Source organism: Coregonus lavaretus (assembly GCF_964263955.1).
Source record: "Coregonus lavaretus genome assembly, contig: HAP1_SCAFFOLD_1445, whole genome shotgun sequence".
Lineage (NCBI taxonomy): Eukaryota > Metazoa > Chordata > Actinopteri > Salmoniformes > Salmonidae > Coregonus > Coregonus lavaretus.
In genome coordinates this window covers 97151-112068 of record NW_028159387.1, presented here as the reverse complement: position 1 = coordinate 112068, position 14918 = coordinate 97151, and the positions used below count along the sequence as shown (strand labels likewise).

At 47.1% G+C, this 14918-nt stretch overlaps 1 protein-coding gene across 2 annotated transcripts; it reads right to left on the bottom strand.

Annotated features, from left to right (window-relative positions):
* Nucleotides 1-1165: 1165 nt before the first annotated feature.
* LOC311122941 (tripartite motif-containing protein 16-like) lies at nt 1166-14824 on the bottom strand. Of its 2 annotated transcripts, XR_014612528.1 has the most exons (7): nt 14142-14824; nt 13633-13728; nt 4797-5030; nt 3338-3497; nt 3153-3212; nt 2220-2916; nt 1166-1660 (listed from the first exon to the last, which is right to left on the bottom strand). XR_014612528.1 is itself a non-coding variant. In XM_084197238.1 (6 exons), exons 1-6 carry the CDS (start codon nt 14736-14738, stop codon nt 2405-2407), a joined length of 1659 nt encoding a protein of 552 aa, XP_084053364.1. In that variant the 5' UTR covers nt 14739-14824; the 3' UTR covers nt 1535-2404. The 2 variants fall into 2 exon arrangements, 1 of the variants encoding a protein (XP_084053364.1); XM_084197238.1 differs by having other exon boundaries at nt 1535-2916.
* Nucleotides 14825-14918: the final 94 nt, after the last annotated feature.

Sequence of the window (14918 nt, the reverse complement as noted above, 5' to 3'; positions counted from 1 at the left end):
GTAGCTCAGTTGGTAGAGCATGGTGTTTGCAATGCCAGGGTTGTGGTTTCGATTCCCATGAGGGACAGTATGAAAAATATATATAATAATATAATATGCCATTTAGCGGACGCTTTTATCCAAAGCGACATACAGTCATGTATATATATACATGCACTAACGGTAAGTTGCTCTGGATAAGAGCGTCTGCTAAATGACATAAATGTGTATGGTGAGAGAGAGAGAGAGATCATCAGGTAAAGTTCTGGGGGATGTCAGCCATGAAGTTGTCTAAACACAACTGGAATATAATTTGTTTGTGATTCATTGTTAATGGATTTTCCATTAGGAACACAGGGGGAAAACCTAACACAACAACACACATAACACACAACCAATAAAAACAAAGGGGGAGGAAACCACTAAAGTCATTACCATATTGTCATTTTCTAATGACAGGTAAAATCTAGAAGACTACTTTAGATTTGGTCAAAAGAAGCCTAGTGCACTACGTAGGGAACAGGGAGAGATTTGGGACAGAGACAGTAACTCCTGGATGGAAATCTTCATTCTTATGACAGTGAGCAAATCTCCACCCTATTCCCTATGTAGTGCACTACTTTAGATCTGGTCAGAAGTAGCCTAGTGCACTACGTAGGGAACAGGGAGAAATTTGGGACAGAGACAGTAACTCCTGTATGGAAATCTTCATTCTAATGACAGTGAGCAAATCTCCAATCTCCACCCTATTCCCTATGTAGTGCACTACTTTTGATCTGGTCAGAAGTAGCCTAGTGCACTACGTAGGGAACAGGGTGTCATTTGGGCCAGAGCCAGTAACTCCCCTGGGTATCAATTGTCTCTCTATCTTATCTGTCTTCTATATGATGTTCTCCTCTCCTCCTCTCTTCTCTCCTCTATTCACTCTATTCTATCATCCACACCACATGCCAGCTTCAACACAATCCATTTACAAGTTAAAGACACACCTTGGAATAAATAGCAAAGGAAAACTACTACTAGATGGATTTTTTATTTCCCATCACCATGAATCATATTTAATAACTGAACAGTAGCAGACCTAACTTCATCTGTTCCTGACTCTGGGTAGTAGATTAAAAAGACCATCAATCTCCAATGATAGTAAAGTACAATTCTGAACATTACTGATATACTGAGTGACAAGTCAAGATATCTGCTGTTTTTATTGTTTGGTTAATAGCACCACCTGCTGGACAGGTTTAATGTTGCTTGACTGAGCAGTACGGGAGAATAAAATATGCCAAATTTAGGGCCGGTTTCCCGGACATCTCCATTGAACATGCTTTTTAGTCTAGGACTAGGCTTCATCTGTGTCCGGGAAACCGGCCCATATAGTTCAATTAGCAAGTAAGTAACACTACCTGTTCCATGATACTGAGGAAAATGACATTGAGACTGAGAACCAATTGAGAAAACATTTCAATGGTTCTGAATGACAACCAACATACATTAACAGCATACATCATGATTAATGTAAATGTAGCCAATTAAAACATTGCATTTGATAAAAAATACGTTATTAAGTTTTAATTAAATTCTGAAGATTAAATCAGTCAGACAAAAATAATTGTACAGAAAAACAGAGCATTATATCTGGGGACCATCACCACCAGCATGACTAGTATCTATGTGGACCCTACTACAGTTTAACCAGCTCAGCTATAGATTACACCAGCATGACTAGTATCTATGTGGACCCTACTACAGTTTAACCAGCTCAGCTATAGACTACACCAGCATGACTAGTATCTATGTGGACTCTACTACAGTTTAACCAGCTCAGCTATAGACTACACCAGCATGACTAGTATCTATGTGGACCCTACTACAGTTTAACCAGCTCAGCTATAGACTACACCAGCATGACTAGTATCTATGTGGACCCTACTACAGTTTAACCAGCTCAGCTATAGACTACACCAGCATGACTAGTATCTATGTGGACCCTACTACAGTTTAACCAGCTCAGCTATAGACTACACCAGCATGACTAGTATCTATGTGGACCCTACTACAGTTTAACCAGCTCAGCTATAGACTACACCAGCATGACTAGTATCTATGTGGACCCTACTACAGTTTAACCAGCTCAGCTATAGACTACACCAGCATGACTAGTATCTATGTGGACCCTACTACAGTTTAACCAGCTCAGCTATAGACTACACCAGCATGACTAGTATCTATGTGGACCCTACTACAGTTTAACCAGCTCAGCTATAGACTACACCAGCATGACTAGTATCTATGTGGACCCTACTACAGTTTAACCAGCTCAGCTATAGACTACACCAGCATGACTAGTATCTATGTGGACCCTACTACAGTTTAACCAGCTCAGCTATAGACTACACCAGCATGACTAGTATCTATGTGGACCCTACTACAGTTTAACCAGCTCAGCAGTACCAGAGATATAAAACCCAGGATAGAGGGGCTGAGTGAATGTGGTCTGGACTCTGTGGAGGAGGGTCATTGTGTCAGAGACACTGTAGAAGGACAGAGTACCTGCCTTGTGATCCAGGTCCACTCCTACTCTGGAGGACTGAGGGCCTGATACTTCAGTCACAACACTATTGTGTATGAAACAATAACCACCACTAGAGCACTCTAAACTCCAGGACTTGTTATTGTATCCAAATCTACCATCTGTCCCTGTTCTGCTGATGTCTTTATATGAGACTGCAGTATGAACCCACCCCCCACTCCACTCCACCTCCCAGTAACAGCGTCCAGACAGACCCTCTCTACACAGAACCTGGTAGTGGTTTGTGAATCTGTCTGGATGATCAGGATATGGTTGGACTTGGCATGTACGTGTCACCTTTCTGTTCCCTTCAGACAGACAGAGGCGTGTGCCTGCTGTGTTTGGGTCCAGTGTGAGCTGACAGGAATCTGGGAGAAGAGCAGAGCAGAGACCAATGAGGGGAGTTAGAACAATAAGTGAAGTCAGATACTGTATCTACCCTGTCTTTGATTAGAGCACAGCAGAGATCAAATCAGAGAAATATGAGGAGTCAGATAGATACCCAGTCTTTGATTAGATCTACTATTGCTATATATTTCTAGAGGGATTTTTAGGAGTGTCAGTAAAAAGAGACTGTTAGTTACTTCAGAATAAAGAGACTCACATTGTAAGAACTGTTCTCTGGTCTTGGGCTCTGGAGGCAGTACAACATCCACTATATTCACTACAGACACACAAACACATTCACAGAGAGAGGGAATGTTATCATCACACCATATTCCACTTGTATATGACTAGTAGGGAACTTTTAATGGTCTAAAGTTGATGTTCTTATTATTTTCAACACACCTGTAGAGGAGATCTTGGTCCATTCTCCTTTAAGGACGTCTTCTAGTTTCTCTCTCAGTTCAGACACAGTCTTACTCACATCTCCAAAGTACTGAAGAGGACGGACAACGATGCTGGGTAAGTCTGAAGATACACTGGTACCGGAGAGAGACTGATAACTCTGGAGAGAGAGAGAGAGAGAGACATTTACATTTTTACATTTTAGTCATTTAGCAGACGCTCTTATCCAGAGCGACTTACAGTTAGTGAATACATATTTTTATATACTGGCCCCCCGTGGGAAACGAACCCACAACCCTGGCTTTGCAAACGCCATGCTCTATAAACTGAGCTACATCCCTGCCGGCCATTCCCACCCCTACACGACGCTGGGCCAATTGTGCGCCGCCCATGAGTCTCCCGGTCGCGGCCGGCTGCGACAGAGCCTGGATTCGAACCAGGATCTCTAGTGGCACAGTTAGCATTGCGATGCAGTGCCTTAGACCACTGCGCCACTCAGGAGACACAAGAGACAGAGACAGAGACAGAGCAGAGCAGAACCAACTGATTGAGAGTTTTAATTTCATATCACATGTATCAAGGCAGTTGAGTTGAGTTGAGTTGAGTCGTAAAACTGACTATCCTACCGATCCTTGACTTCGGCGATGTCATTTATAAAATAGCCTCCAACACTCTACTCAGCAAATTGGATGTAGTCTATCACAGTGCCATCCGTTTTGTCTCCAAAGCCCCATACACTACCCACCACTGTGACCTGTACGCTCTTGTTGGCTGGTCCTCACTACATGTTCGTCGTCAAACCCACTGGCTCCAGGCCATCTATAAATCACTGCTAGGCAAATCCCCGCCTTATCTTAGCTCATTGGTCACCATAGCAGCACCTACCCGTAGTCTGCGCTCCAGCAGGTATATCTCACTGGTCATTCCCAAAGCCAACACCTCCTTTGGCCGCCATTCCTTCCAGTTCTCTGCTGCCAATGACTGGAACGAATTGCAAAAATCTCTGAAGCTGGAGACTCTTATCTCCCTCAATAACTTTAAGCATCAGTTGTCAGAGCACCTTACCGATCACTGCACCTGTACACAGCCCATCTGAAATTAGCCCACCCAACTACCTCATCCCTATATTGTTATTTAATTTGCTCTTTTGCACCCCATTATCTCTATTTGCACATAATCTCTTGCACATCTAGCATTCCAGTGTTAATACTATTGTAATTATTCTGCACTATAGCCTATTTATTGCCTTACCTCCATAACTTGCTACATTTGCACACACTGTATATATATTTTCTGTTGTATCTCTGACTTTCTGTTTTTTTTTTTTTATGTAACTCTGTGTTGTTTTTTGTTGCACTACTTTGCTTTGTCTTGGCCAGGTCACAGTTGTAAATGAGAACCTGTTCTCAACTGGTTTACCTGGTTAAATAAAGGTGAAATAAAAAATAAAAAAAGTTACCTGGAGGAAATGGATGTGATCCTCTGTGTGTGAGAGCTGCTCCAGCTCAGTGCTTCTCTTCCTCAGCTCAGCTATCTCCTGCTCCAGTTGCTCCAGGAGTCCTTCAGCTTGACTCACTTGAGCCTTCTCTTGAGCTCTGATCAGCTCCTTCACCTCAGAGCGCCTTCTCTCAATGGAGCGGATCAGCTCAGTAAAGATCTTATCACTGTCCTCCACTGCTGCCTGTGCAGAGCGCTGTTGAGAGAGAGAGAGAGAGACTGACTTGTCTTACTTTAATGAGCCATCCTCATTACACTAACACCCCCACCCCTAAAAGCACATTGCGTGCAGGTCCACAAGCAGAACGCCTGGAAGCTGCGGAGGTGCACTAATTTGCGTGCACTAATTTAAAATCACTAACTTGCGCTGCAGGTCCACAAGCAGACCACCGGGGGCGTTGAGAATGGCCAATTTAAGCCATAGAGAGGATGCCACCAAGTTGTTGATGATCAGCACCCTCCCTCTGTATGCCACTTGGGAGATGAGCCACCTCCACTTCGTCAGCCTCGACACCACCGCTTGTGACACTCCTTCCCAGTTCTTCCTATCCCAACCCTCCGAGCCCAGATACACCCCAAGCATCTTGAGCCACTCACAGCCCCACTGCAACCCCCCTGGAAGCTGCGGAGGTGCCCTGTCCCTCCATGCCCCACATAACAGAGCCTCGCTCTTGCCCCAGTTTCCCTAAGCAGAAGACGCCCCCTCGTACACCCTCAAACTATTCTCCAGGGCCTGTAGGTTCTGCTCATCCCTAACCAACACAGACGTCATCAGCGTATGCTGCCACTGCTATGCCTGTCCCCAACCCTATGCCTGGCTCCCACACTCCCTGTAGCCTCCTGCGTAGCAGGCCCAGAAAGGGCTCAATAACAAGAGTGTATAGCTGCCCTGACAGAGGGCATCCCTGGTGAATGCCCCTCCCTACCCAGACTGGCCTACTGAGCCCTCCCCCCACCTTGACCATACATGAAGCCCCAGCGTACAGCATTTGAACACAGGCCACAAAATTCTCCCCACAACCAAAACAACACATTGAACAGATATTCATGGTCCACCCTATCAAAGGCTTTCTCCTGATTATGAACAGATTGTCTGTGTTTGAGTGTCCTGGTACACAGTACGTTTGGTCCTTGTGTACAATAGAGTCCAGGTGGGACTTCAGTCTGTTAACGAGGACCTTGGTAAAGACCTTATAGTCCAAACAGAGCAATGCCACAGGCCTCCAGTTCTTTATGTCGCTCAAATCCCTATTTTGGGCAGGAGAGTCAAAGCCTCCCGTCTACAGCTTAGCGACAGCTCCCCCACCCCGACGCACTCACGCAACACACGTCCTGTCCAATAATTCCCCAGAACTTTTTATAAAAATCCACAGGCAGACCGTCTGAGAGACAGCAGCTGAGAGTTTGTGAAAGGCCAGGGAAATGTCTATTTGATTTCTCTGTGACAGAGAGAGTTTGGAAAGGTCTGTGAGTAGAACCTGAGAAAACCCAGGATAATAATAATAATAATAATAATATGCCATTTAGCAGACGCTTTTATCCAAAGCGACTTACAGTCATGTGCATACATTTTTACATATGGGTGGTCCCGGGGATCGAACCCACTACCCTGGCATTACAAGCGCCATGCTCTACCAATTGAGCTACAGAGGACCACAGAGTTCTGCCCTCTATAAATCAGAGTACAACTCCACAGCCTCATCTCCCCACAACAGAAGTTACCCACCCATCAGGCTCCCTCATCTCCCCACAACAGAAGTTACCCACCCATCAGGCTCCCTCATCTCCTCACAACAGAAGTTACCCACCCATCAGGCTCCCTCATCTCCCCACAACAGAAGTTACCCACCCATCAGGCTCCCTCATCTCCCCACAACAGAAGTTACCCACCCATCAGGCTCCCTCATCTCCCCCACAACAGAAGTTACCCACCCATCAGGCTCCCTCATCTCCCCACAACAGAAGTTACCCGCCCATCAGGCTCCCTCATCTCCCCACAACAGAAGTTACCCACCCATCAGGCTCCCTCATCTCCCCACAACAGAAGTTACCCACCCATCAGGCTCCCTCATCTCCCCACAACAGAAGTTACCCGCCCATCAGACAAATGTAAAACAAGGGATTTTCTTGGTTTCCCCACTCTGTTTTTCCAACCCCTCTGGTGAAACAGAGAACTGAGCCCTGTACTATAATATAATATAATGTGCCATTTTGCAGACGCTTTTATCCAAAGCGACTTACAGTCATGCGTGCATATATATATATCTATTTTTTTTGTGTATGGGTGGTCCCGGGGATCGAACCCACTACCCTGGCGTTACAAGCGCCGTGCTCTACCAGCTGAGCTACAGAGGACCAGGTGCAGACACATTTATGAAAGCAAAGACAAGGTCATTATTTGGGCTCTAAACACTAACAACCTACCCTTACACACCTCTTTTGCTACCCCTGCACTAAGATTTCTGCCATGGCATTTAAATGTTTTTGTTTGACATATTCCCCCAGTCTTTGCCGGCGTTCATGTTAAGAAAGTCTAACCGTGAAATCTCCATAAGAGGTGGGAGGGAAATCACCACAATCAGAAACCAGTAGAGAAGCCCATAAAGCCACCATGCCAGAAAAAAACATCAATTTAAGCAGATTCTGAAGACATGCCCTTAAGAACCCATGACCCATTTTCTCAGCCTATACCGCTTCCTGGGTGAGAGGACACTAAACCCCTCATTCTTCATCACGTGTTGTACTGACCTTACAAACCTTCCAGGATCAATCAAATAAGACTCCAGCAGAACCTTCTTTTTCCCCTTTAGTCTCCATCAGGAACCTAGAAAGTTCTCTCAGCGTATGTACTGGGCCCTCAGCCTGACTGGCTGTCAGCTCTGGATCCAATGAGCCGTCTGAAAACGAGACCGCCTTGTCCTCCGCTCCCGCAGACTCACCTCCCCCCTCTTCCTCTTCCTCCTCCTCCATTGGCACGGTACCGTCCTCCTCCTCCCCAGTCTCTGCCCCCCTGCACTTCCCCCCTGATCAGAGCCTCTTCCCCAATGACAGGCAATATTTGCCTTCGCCCACCGGAGTCTCTGTTACTACAGAAACCTGCCTCAGCTCATGTAGCCCAGCTGCAACCCTCCCCACCACCGCTTTCTCCACGGCCTGCGCACCACCACTTGACCCTGCTCTACTCGCCTCCCTCCTGGTACCACCACCACTTGACCCTGCTCTACTCTCCTCCTTCCTGGTACCACCACCACTTGACCCTGCTCTACTCTCCTCCTTCCTGGTACCACCACCACTTGACCCTGCTCTACTCTCCTCCCTCCTGGTACCACCACCACTTGGCCCTGCTCTACTCTCCTCCCTCCTGGTACCACCACCACTTGACCCTGCTCTACTCTCCTCCTTCCTGGTACCACCACCACTTGACCCTGCTCTACTCTCCTCCCTCCTGGTACCACCACCACTTGACCCTGCTCTACTCTCCTCCTTCCTGGTACCACCACCACTTGACCCTGCTCTACTCTCCTCCCTCCTGGTACCACCACCACTTGACCCTGCTCTACTCTCCTCCCTCCTGGTACCACCACCACTTGACCCTGCTCTACTCTCCTCCCTCCTGGTACCACCACCACTTGACCCTGCTCTACTCTCCTCCCTCCTGGTACCACCACCACTTGACCCTGCTCTACTCTCCTCCCTCCTGGTACCACCACCACTTGACCCTGCTCTACTCTCCTCCCTCCTGGTACCACCACCACTTGACCCTGCTCTACTCTCCTCCCTCCTGGTACCACCACCACTTGACCCTGCTCTACTCTCCTCCCTCCTGGTACCACCACCACTTGACCCTGCTCTACTCTCCTCCTTCCTGGTACCACCACCTCTTGACCCTGCTCTACTCTCCTCCCTCCTGGTACCACCACCACTTGACCCTGCTCTACTCTCCTCCCTCCTGGTACCACCACCACTTGACCCTGCTCTACTCTCCTCCCTCCTGGTACCACCACCACTTGACCCTGCTCTACTCTCCTCCCTCCTGTTACCACCACCACTTGACCCTGCTCTACTCTCCTCCTTCCTGGTACCACCACCACTTGACCCTGCTCTACTCTCCTCCCTCCTGGTACCACCACCACTTGGCCCTGCTCTACTCTCCTCCTTCCTGGTACCACCACCACTTGACCCTGCTCTACTCTCCTCCCTCCTGGTACCACCACCACTTGACCCTGCTCTACTCTCCTCCTTCCTGGTACCACCACCACTTGACCCTGCTCTACTCTCCTCCCTCCTGGTACCACCACCACTTGACCCTGCTCTACTCTCCTCCCTCCTGGTACCACCACCACTTGACCCTGCTCTACTCTCCTCCCTCCTGGTACCAACACCACTTGACCCTGCTCTACTCTCCTCCCTCCTGGTACCACCACCACTTGACCCTGCTCTACTCTCCTCCTTCCTGGTACCACCACCACTTGACCCTGCTCTACTCTCCTCCTTCCTGGTACCACCACCACTTGACCCTGCTCTACTCTCCTCCCTCCTGGTACCACCACCACTTGACCCTGCTCTACTCTCCTCCTTCCTGGTACCACCACCACTTGACCCTGCTCTACTCTCCTCCCTCCTGGTACCACCACCACTTGACCCTGCTCTACTCTCCTCCTTCCTGGTACCACCACCACTTGACCCTGCTCTACTCTCCTCCCTCCTGGTACCACCACCACTTGACCCTGCTCTACTCTCCTCCTTCCTGGTACCACCACCACTTGACCCTGCTCTACTCTCCTCCTTCCTGGTACCACCACCACTTGACCCTGCTCTACTCTCCTCCCTCCTGGTACCACCACCACTTGACCCTGCTCTACTCTCCTCCTTCCTGGTACCACCACCACTTGACCCTGCTCTACTCTCCTCCCTCCTGGTACCACCACCACTTGACCCTGCTCTACTCTCCTCCCTCCTGGTACCACCACCACTTGACCCTGCTCTACTCTCCTCCCTCCTGGTACCACCACCACTTGACCCTGCTCTACTCTCCTCCCTCCTGGTACCACCACCACCACTTGACCCTGCTCTACTCTCCTCCTTCCTGGTACCACCACCACTTGACCCTGCTCTACTCTCCTCCTTCCTGGTACCACCACCACTTGACCCTGCTCTACTCTCCTCCCTCCTGGTACCACCACCACCACTTGACCCTGCTCTACTCTCCTCCTTCCTGGTACCACCACCACTTGACCCTGCTCTACTCTCCTCCCTCCTGGTACCACCACCACTTGACCCTGCTCTACTCTCCTCCCTCCTGGTACCACCACCACTTGACCCTGCTCTACTCTCCTCCCTCCTGGTACCACCACCACTTGACAACTTTCATGTTTTGAAATTATACTTCATTACTATAATGATTATCAATACGCCTGAACATTAATTCAGTCACCTCTGGTCGACAAAAACGTATTTTCCTAGTACATTAATTGTCAAATTCATCAACCAGCATCGAGCACTCTGCCTTCTCAGGCAAGCGAGGGGCATGTTGAGGTAAATATGCTAACCGCCAAGGTTGCATTATGTCATTTATTGGTGGGCTGGAAGATGCAGTGTTTTTTCTTTTCTATTCAGAGGCTATTTACTCCCAATATGAGATAATTTTCTATAGAAGGTTTTTATAATGCATGTTTACTAGGGTTGAGGTTAGCGCATCTGAGTAGGGATGATTTGGGTTCAATACCTGTCCTACCTATCAATCATATTGCTGCTTGTAGCCTATAACTGATGATCCCCACACTAGAAACACCCAAAACTATCTGTGCTAGCAAACCCTGTGTTCCACCTCTCCCCTGTGTAACCTTGAAGTTTGTTAAGAAACAAACACTTGTCTACGAAAAGAGACATGTTTAACGGATTCCGCTTGGCACCCAGCCGAGAGCACACGAAAACCACTTGCAAATTTACCAAAACTAACCAACTACTTGGGGTCTGTTCGGAAGCAATAAACGGAGGCAGATTAGCCACCACAACTCTTATCGAAAGAGGCGACATCTGCACCAACACACCCCTCACAACAAGACAAACCTTTTTCATTAACACAACCACCGCCTTGTTCATTCTGGATGCAGAGTGCAGATGTTCCGCTCCAACCTGTTCGCCGACCATGAGCAAAACTTCCTCCACACCTTTCTCCGGAACGGACCCGAAGCGACAGCGTTTCTTCTCCACTCGGTTGAGGCCATCACGCCGCCCTAACAAACTACCCCTACTCCCCCCTCAACTCTAAACGATAAACAGTGGAAACCAATAAACAAACCCTCCACCATCAGAAAATACATTCAGAAAATACGCAAGAACCAAAAGAAAAAAGAATAGTAGCCCTCCTCACGAACCACAAAGTCTCTCACACAACCAACTTCTTCTTCTATGATATAATGGCGGTCCACAAACCAACGTTAAAGGTGCATGCTGCCACCTACTGTGCTGGAGTGTGTGGTCAATCACGGTTTCCAACATTTCTAAATCCTCCTACCTAACTCAGTACTTCTGAGAAAATAAAGAAGAGCCCTACTAACTTCTAATAGACCCTCCCCCATCCCCAAAATCCCTTCCAAACCCCCCCAACCCCGTCCAACCTCAATGACCCTACACTTCAATCTTTCCCTCTCTTCAACATACTTACAACAATATAACAACACATGCTCCACCGTTTCATCGACCATACACTCCAGACACAAACCATTCCCATGCTTGCCAACCAGATGTAATGACGAGATCAATGTACAATGTCCTAAGCGCAATCTAGTAAACACCACATCTTCCTTCCTAATCTGACCTTTGAATCTTGGTCCATCGACCTTTCTGTAAAACTGTCAACTATTCATATAAATGCTGGCCCTTGTGCTCAGAGTACCATCTCTTCTGCCACATATCTATCAAAATGGCTCTGTTCTTACATTTGGCCTCACCTCTACCCAGTGGAACAGTAATATCAATTATATCTTGATTCAAAGCTCTTTTAGCTAACTGGTCTACAATTTCATTCCCTTCCACACCCGAATGTGCTGGGACCCAGCAGAATCTCACTACTAAACCCATTCTCTCAATTCTCCATAATAACATGAATACCTCCAATAGCAGGTCACTCCTATTAGATTTACCAGATGATAAACTATTCAATACAGACAGAGAATCTGAGTATACTATAATTCTAACAGGTTGTACGTCCTCCACCCACTGGAGGGCAACTATTATCACCAACAGTTCAACTGAGTATACTGACAGTTCATCTGTTAGTCTTCTACATATCTGCACATCAAATTCAGGAACGTAAACGCCTGCTCCTGTGAGCCCACTATCTGGGTCCTTGGATCCATCTGTGAAAAGCGGTAAAAAAGTATAAAAACTTCTACCAATGTAATTGTCAACCAGTTTCTCTATATCACTGACTTCTGACCAATCTTTCCTTTTCTCTACCAAGGTTAGATCAACAACAGGGTCTGGGAGTAACCATGGAGGAACATCCCCTATCACCACAGAAGGGCCATCCTCCAACTCCCTCAAACCACTCTCATCAGCAAGCTTTCCAACTGTCCAACCAAAACCACTGCCTTGTCTACTAGTATATTCCCAACAGTCATCTAGAACAGTAGCAGTGGGATGCTCAACCTCACAGCCTTTCAACCCAATAAGATAATGACCATTTTTTACGCTGTATATCCAAAGGCATCTCTCCTGCCTCCACCAGTAAGGCACATACATATGTTGATTTAAATGCACCAATATATATCCTTAAAGCTATATACTGGATTCTGTCCAGCTTCTGAAGCCAAGTTTTGCCTTGTTCGATAAACTATACATCCATCAACGATTGGTTATGAATGGGGTGCTGACAGAGACCCACACAACCAACTACTGCAAAAGTGATGGAATGAGAGAGGCAGAGACACTGTACATTGCCATAATGTAACGTTTCTTCTTCTTTGGAGTTTAACGGCGGTTGGCATCCAATATGTTGCATTACCGCCCCCAACTGGACTATAATTTAACTCTATTTTACTTTGTGATACAAAATGGAAAAAGGGGAAAGGAACATTTAATTAAAAACCTTCCAACTAACCCTACACTCATTAAATACCCACTACCCCATTCCACTACTTTGACCCTATCTGCTCCTGCACCATGCCAACGGCCTGGGAGGACGGGACAGCACCACTCAACACACCCTGTAACTCTTCTGAAGTCAAATCTTGTATGCCCAAATACTTCTCTGCAGCTGCCACCACAATATCTATTTTTTGGTTTATTTCACTTTTGTTTATTATCTATTTCACTTGCTGTGGCAATGTAAACATGTTTCCCATGCCAATAAAGCCCTTTGAATTCAATTGAATTGAGAGAGAGAGAGAGAGAGAGAGAGAGAGAGAGAGAGAGAGAGAGAGAGAGAGAGAGAGAGAGAGAGAGAGAGAGAGAGAGAGAGAGAGAGAGAGAGAGAGAGAGAGCTCCATGTTAATGTATAGGGGACTTGAGTCGGTCATGGTTACTCGTGGTTATGTGATGAGGTAGCCCCGCCTTCGACTTCAAAATCAGTGTCAGCCTAATGGGGAATGACCTCTTGGTGTAACGGTCAAGATGTTGGTTTCTCTCCTCAGTAGACCCTGGTTCATATCCCGCCGGTTACATTAAGCAGTCTATTCTCTGAAAGGGGTCCAGACAGCCTGTTCCCGTCAGTGGGATTGGATAGGGGCATCTCTCTCTCTCTGACTGGAGTAGAGAAGTGAAATGGTGTGTCTCCTCTGGTCAACAATACTCACCTTGAGAGACTCCACAGCCTGTTGGAGCTCCTTCAGCTCCTTCTCTCTCTCCTGGAATCTCTGATGGACTTTCTGCTGACTCATCCCCAGCTGCATCTGTGGAGAATCACTCTTCAATGAGCTATCAAGCTTTATTTGTCCAGTAGATCAATAGTATAGTAATGGGACATATGGCACATTGAAGATAGGGATTAAAATGTTGAGGAAGTGTCTGTGTGAAATTATATTATTAAGTTGTTATGTGAATGATTATAGTTTTAACAGTGCACAAAACAGGGGAGCTGATTGGGTGTTTGATAACGAATGATAATGGTGTTTGACTTTAGAAAATGGTGATACATTTGGAGAATCTGGGTTAGCATATCTATATAATCAAGGTTTGTGTTCATATTTGTTCTGCCGTGGATCGATATCATTTGAATGATCTCATATTCAAACAGCCTTAGTTCCTACTGTATCTTTAATTCTTTGTTTATCAAACAGTCACCAACAAGTAGTTCTGGTCTTACCTGTTTCTCAGTCCTCTCTGCTGCAGCTGACACTGTATCATGGCCTTTATGTTCATCCATTGTACACAGATAACAGATACACTGCTGATCGGTACGACAGTAAACCTCCAGCAGTTTGTCATGATGAGAGCAGATCTTCTCCTGTAGCTGTGCGGTGGCTTTGACCAGCTTGTGTTTCTTGAAACCAGGAAATTCATAGTGAGGTTGGAGGTGAGTCTCACAGTAAGAGGCCAGACACACCAAACAGGACATGAGGGCTTTCTGCTTTCTGGTTCCAGTGCAGAAATCACACGCCACATCTCCAGGTCCAGCATAGCACAGAGCAGGAGGGGGAGCAGCCTGGAGTCCTGTCTTCTTCAGTTTCTCCACCACTTCAGCCAACATGTTATTTTTCCTCAGATTAGGCCTTGGAGTGAAGGTCTCTCTGCACTGAGGACAGCTATAGACCCCTTTCAGAACATCCTGATCCCAGCAGCCCTCAATACAGCGCCTACAGTAACTGTGTCCACAGGGGATGGTGACCGGCTCCTTCAGTAGATCCAGACAGACAGAACAACAGAACTGGTCCTGGTCCAGCAGAACTCCCTGCTGAGCCATTTGGACGGTTGTTCACTCTCACACAGACAGACGACACAGAGACTCAGATCAGTTTCGTTTCCTCAGAAGAGAGTTTGTGGCAGGGGGATGGACTTCCTGGTTCTGCCAGAGGGGTGGGGTTAAAAGGAGGGAGGGAGGGGTTAGAGGAATGGAGGAAGAGAGAGAGGAACTGCATGCAAC